Source organism: Cupressus sempervirens, chromosome 2 (assembly GCF_028749045.1).
Source record: "Cupressus sempervirens isolate cs-2001-9-10 chromosome 2, ASM2874904v1, whole genome shotgun sequence".
Classification (NCBI taxonomy): domain Eukaryota; kingdom Viridiplantae; phylum Streptophyta; class Pinopsida; order Cupressales; family Cupressaceae; genus Cupressus; species Cupressus sempervirens.
This window is the reverse complement of record NC_143119.1, coordinates 671610190-671616189: the sequence shown is the minus strand read 5'-3', so window position 1 is coordinate 671616189 and position 6000 is coordinate 671610190. Positions and strand designations below refer to the sequence as shown.

The following is a 6000-nucleotide window of genomic DNA, read 5'->3' as shown; positions in this document are numbered from 1 at the left end:
TCAATAGTAAGACTAATATATCATAATTAACTGATTCATAGCTGTAGCTCATATACTCTCTACTTAGTGTTTTTAATTAAAGGTTATTGGGATATCAGCCTAGACATAATACTACTCCAGAAATAACAATATCCAGTTGCCAGAGTCGACTAGGAGTCTGGCAACTGGAAAAAAAATCTCTTTTGTTATATTTGTTATTTTGTCAGTAAGATTAAATATTGCTCAAATTCATCATCAACCATCTCTGCCCGACATCTGTACAAGGTGAGCTAGAAAGTTTGTGCTAGATATTCGTATGCCAGAAAAATAGGAAACCAGTGATGGTGATTGTATTTCTCAATGCAATAATATCCAAACAAAAGGAAGAAAAATTAAAAAGTCATGAAAAGGGAAGAAAGTCCAGGTGTTTTATTATCAACAGAAGTTCTTATAAATCCATATATTAAAGAGACTTCAAAAGCAATATTTCCAAAAAAAGGCTTATGATTTATAGAGAATCTCACATCAATTTTCCATCAGCTTTTTCTGCCTTAATGAAAATATTAAACAAAGTTAAATAGTTTACAAATAACAGACGAAACTGAAAAGAAATACACAATCAGACTTTTGAAAATGCCTAGTGGACTAAACTCAAAAGGTTCATTAGGGTGTATTTTGGAATTTTATATTGTGATCTTACATGACAAAGACCTTTGAATTCTAAAATAACATGGCACTACTCAAGATACAATTACAATAATCTCAATGCTGATCATTGTGCATGGCACTTTTGGATCTAGTTTTCAAAATTTGATATGGTGTCCTGAAACTGTAAAAGATGACTAATTATAGAAGCCAAATTTCAGTTTGATAATACTCAAAAGCATTGAATTTTGTAGATGGACCACTTTGAAAAAAACAGGGAAAGCTGCATAGAAGTTGTGAGTTTGGAAGCAATTATAAAAGACAAATATACATCTAATTATACCAAATAGATGCTAAACTTACAGAAATGTGTTCGTTAAGTTTTGCTGCCCTACAATATTCAAGCTATGGAGCCAATCGTTCAATTTTCCAGGTTTGCTTCCCATTAATTTCAGATTGTGAATAGAGCAACCTGCCATAATAAGTATTGGCAATTGCATGCAAGTTCAGCTACAATTTATATCACTGCAGAAAAACATTAAATGAAACAAACTTACCTGTCATGTAAACGTGACACTTGCCCTTGCCAAAATTCCATAGCTTTTGGTTTTAAACGGAAACCACCCCAATGCTTTGGTCTTGGAATCAGCTGTCTGCATATACAGTGAGTTAATTTCTTTGTGACAATTCCAACTAAAAACAATCCGCAATATTCAAGAAAGCTAAGAGAAAATAAAGTGTGATCAAGGATGAGATTCTTAATTCGATCAAATCTAAGTCTTACAAGAAGCTTAAGAGAAACATATTTTTATAACCACTTGCATTTCGTTGAAAATGGAAACTCCAGATTTCATACGAATGACAAGTGGAACTCAGATTCAAGCAGTATTTTTATCACATGCAATATAATATTAAACTCCATATCATGAGCACAATTAACCAATGTCTTTGGGTGATCAGAAATATTGGTGAAAAAAGAATTAAATAGTTTTTCCAGAAGCGTTGTTTCTTAAGGCTGGAGTTTCACATATCCCAAGCCATAAACCAAAGTGCAATTGGCAATCTTGTAATTATTTTCGCCACTTTCAAATGTGCCATGTTCAGAAAAACCATTAAATCTGAAGGCATTCTGACCGTGAGACAGAAATATAACCTACTGCAAATGTAGATCAGGTTGTCTGCACACTCTTCATATAAAGCTCATTTATTAGTTGTCAGAATCTTTATTTGTCAAAAGCTTCAAGCTTGTACCCATAAGTATCAGTGATGACTTACCTGCCATCTTGTTTTTATTCAACAACAAATGGCACATAACTGATCTTTGAATAAAAAATAGATAACTACTGCCAAACCTCCATAGCAACATAATATTTTTCTGAACCCAAATATATCATTTCAAACCTTTTTATTCCATTGATCCCCTACTGATGCATTCTTGTGCTTCCCCTTCATGGCAAGGAAATCCCTTGCTCCTCATATATTAATAGTCAACTAGACACCCGATCGCCCATAGTTATATGGTTACATAAGAGGACCACAACCTCACTCATTGGATCTCCCCAATACACAAGTTCCCAAATGACAATTTGTAATGAACCCTCTGAGGTTTGCCAAGCAATATTACTACAACTCATACACTATCATGCTTATTGAAAGTCCAACTCTTCCCCTCAAAAGATAGAAGCCCCTTTTCTTCTCTCTCCCATCTCCCAAAAAGAAAATCCCCATTTTTCCATTAGGAAAAACCTAGTTCAACATCTAAAGGAGAAAGCGCTAATTAGCAGGTCTATGCAATCTTTCCCAGGACAAAAAGCGCCCAAATAATGGGTCCAAGAGAACTAACCAGTTGTTTCCATTGAAAGCTGATATATTCATAACTTATAAAGAAAATTGAGCTAGGAGATTAACCAACAACCCTCCGCTTTATGGAGCTCCATTTTCTGAGAGAAATATTGTCCAGATGCTGATGAAGACATTACAACTGACAATTGGATCCCTCTACCTATCTCTGGAAAGCATATAACCAAAGATTCTCTGGTAATTTTCACAAGCATTTAATGTGGGAAATTGACAATAGACAGTATTTTAGATTGTGGAAAGCTGGGTGGAATAGCTTTTCTGGACTTACAGTAGCGCCAATCACTTGTTTATGGCACACCCTCCACAGCCAAGGCTGTTTGATATCTGCTTTATTATATTTGAAAAGTAAAACACTCGCTTTATCGAACTGAAAATGAAACTGACTGGAGCATTGTTCTCTTCGCTCAACAATGGTACTCCCTTAAAATAAATCATATCCTGGCTCACCTTGTACACAGAAAAATTACTCCAACAAATAACAGTGATAAATGTCTACATAGGTGGTATAGTTATGATCAGTTCTAATTACAAATGTCTACATAGGTGATAAATGTCTACAAATAACACAAATCATAGCAATTAATTATAAAATGCTCACTGCAATTTCTAATTAACTTATAACAGTCAACTCTTACGAACATTTTTCTGTGGTTCAAGCAATAGCAATCCCTGAAAAGTGAACATCAATTTCACAAACTAATAGCAATTTCCCAGAAAAAAGGATTAGTGACTCACCCATCTGCATACTTGGCTTGAAGTTCCTCATAGGCTTGATAAAGCACATGCCTTCCAGATAGCACAGAACTCTGCACTAAAGAAAAGAAACAAAGTACTACCCTAATTGTTAAATGTTAAGAATACTTATGAAGAAAGTTGAAATATGCAAGCTGCATAATTTGAGACATGAAATCAAAACATAGGAGCTATGTTCAATGACTAAAATAGAGCACTGCACCTGGTTGCTGACAAGTGCGCCGATTTGACTTCCTCGTGGACGGCTATGAAAGTACTCATCTGATTCTTCCTCTGAAACTTTCTCTACAATTCCCTCTATCCTAACCTGTGTATGAAAAGTGGTATTAATAGAGATCTTGAATGTATGAAATATCAAAGACAGAAAAACAAAGCTTATTATGAAAAACACAGCAAACCAGAAATTAGTATCCAAATGACCAATACAAGGCCACCAATCTCATAAAAGACATTGATTTATACCATTCATGTTAAAGCATAAATTATCCAAATCAGGTCCAGCAGTAGAATAAATCACTAAATTAAGGTAAGTTAATAACAGGCAGATAGTTGCAGACTGTAGTGGGGATAAGATATATGTCTACAACAAAGAGTGGAAAATTTAAATATGATATCTAGAGCTATTGTTAGAGTCATGTTTATACATCCCAAAACATACCAACAAATAATTTAATTTTTACGCATGTGGTATGAGGCATAACATACAACAAAATATCAGTCCAAATGTAGACTTTGGCATGTCAGTTCCCCAGTGAGTATGTTAGCATTATTACAATAATAGATAGTCGTCTATTATTAGTTAATGGTTATCTATTGTAAATATCTAGTTAAATTTAGTTTGCCTTCGTTTTTTTGCTTTCTCTAGAATAGAATGTTTCTATTCTTTTTGATAGTTTCCTAAGGAAACATTGCTTTATTCTTTTGTATATATAGACCTCTCGGTCTCTATTAATAACAAGCAAGTATTTACCAATTACTTCCGTAATATGGTATCAAAGCCTAGACTTTAAATTTTGCAAAAAAATTGAATTCCTTTCGAAATTATCAGCTCCAAAAATTTTGAAATTTGGCTAGGGTTTTTAAGAAACCAATGTCTGCAAAATCACGTTTTTTCCTCTAGTTTGGAACTAGACATGTCTACAAATCGCGATTTTTGAACTCTGCAAAATCACGACTTCCATCTCAGCAATCATGGGTTTCCGTCATCAGACATCTCAGGTTTCTAGAGTTTTTTTTGAAAGATCACATCTGCTGTTACTGAGGCCATTTTTTGACAAATCGTGGCATCCATTCACGTTTTTTAGAGCGTCTGTCAAATCGCGATTTTAAGGGTGAAGAATCTACTCGTTTAGTGACCGTTCTTCCTCATCTATACTGTCCTTGCAAAAATGCCTCAGTTCTAAAGAAAAACGGGCATTTTTTTGACCTGCAAACACAAATTTTTTACCATTTCGACCGTTCATGGGCGCCGACTATATTTTTTTCAAAACCCTAAATTCTAAACTCGAAAATTTTTTTTGATCATAGATTCTTGGTGGATTTTTTGAGAGCTCAACTGGATTGTCGTCCGTTTTTCTAGGTACCTCGATTTTTGTGCCTCAATTTTCAAGCCAACGGATCCAGAAAACAACATATTCCTTTTGGATTTTTCGAGCTCTCTTCTAAGTCACTATTTTTTTTGGGTCTTCCATTTTTTGCCTTGAAGAACGTGTCTTCACAGATTTTCACAATTTTTCATTGAAAAACGTGCCATGGCATCTCTGACAGACATTCTGCTCGAGCACAACTCCAAATGCAATGCTCGAAATTATGGCACTTGGAAGTAGCGGCTCATCGCAATTTGTGAATATCGAAACACTAATCAACTTGTTTTGAGTGTTATGAAGCGTCCAACTGCTCCTGGTTTTGATCAAGATACATGGGATCTGAATAATCAGGAGGTAGTGATGGATCAGCTTTCTCAGATTCCATCCCACAAGACAGCTGCCAAGATCTGGACACATCTTAAAGGTCTTCATTAGACTTCTGACAAATGCAGAGCCTTCTTTCTAAAAAACACTCTGTTTTCTATTGTCATGGATGAGCACACCTCACTCCAGGCACACCTAGATCGGATTCAGGAAATCTGTGATCAACTAGTTCCTAACCATCAATCGCAAGATGGAGGAAGAGGATATTGTGGTTATCACTTTTCGGAGTTTACCAAAGTCCTACGAGCATTTTATCAAGACTCTCAATATCACATCTTTCGGTGTTGATTTGAAGTTCACTGATCTCTGCACACTGCTGCTTAGCAAGATTGGTGGAAACAACAGTTTGGTAGTAGCTCCACCTCCACTTCCACAGAGCAAGCCTTTGCTGCGAAATCCTTTCAGAAGGATAAAGGCAAGTTTCAACAGCCATCTCAGCAAAAGTCTTCTGCTCCCGCATCAGATGGTTCCCGAAAGAACATTCAATGCAACTACTGCCACAAGTTTGGACACATGAAGGTTGAATGTCGGAAACGCTTAGCTGCATAGTCTAAGCAATTAGGTTCGCAACCCAAAACGAACAGTGCAGAGCACAATGAGCAAGCAAAATCTACCTTTTACACCTTCATGACTGAAAGACCTACAGATCATGTCAAGTCATCTACCTAGTACATTGATTCAGGTGCCTCTCGTCATTTCACTCATCATAGAGATTGGTTTACTAACTACCAGCCTTATTCAGACTCTTATTATTTTTGGTGGTGGAGAAGAGTACACGGTTGTCGACAAAGGC

The 6000-nt window shown here is 35.8% G+C and overlaps 1 protein-coding gene across 28 annotated transcripts in view; it reads right to left on the bottom strand.

Moving 5' to 3' along the window:
* Positions 1-465: 465 nt before the first annotated feature.
* The window catches only part of LOC149575138 (pyridoxin (pyrodoxamine) 5'-phosphate oxidase), a 134918-nt gene continuing 129383 nt past the window's right edge, over positions 466-6000 (bottom strand). For 12 of the 28 annotated variants that reach the window (XM_089814993.1, XM_089814982.1, XM_089814995.1 and 9 more), the window contains 5 exons: positions 3440-3544; positions 3220-3290; positions 1182-1277; positions 988-1096; positions 466-808 (listed from right to left, as the gene is read on the bottom strand). In XM_089814993.1, the coding sequence (XP_089671119.1) occupies positions 1030-1096; positions 1182-1277; positions 3220-3290; positions 3440-3544 (339 nt within the window). In that variant the 3' untranslated portion in view covers positions 466-808; positions 988-1029. Of the gene's footprint in view, positions 1097-1181; positions 1278-3215; positions 3296-3439; positions 3545-6000 lie in introns of those variants that run through there. The other 16 variants (XR_016360130.1, XR_016360137.1, XR_016360132.1 and 13 more) reach the window with 7 other exon arrangements.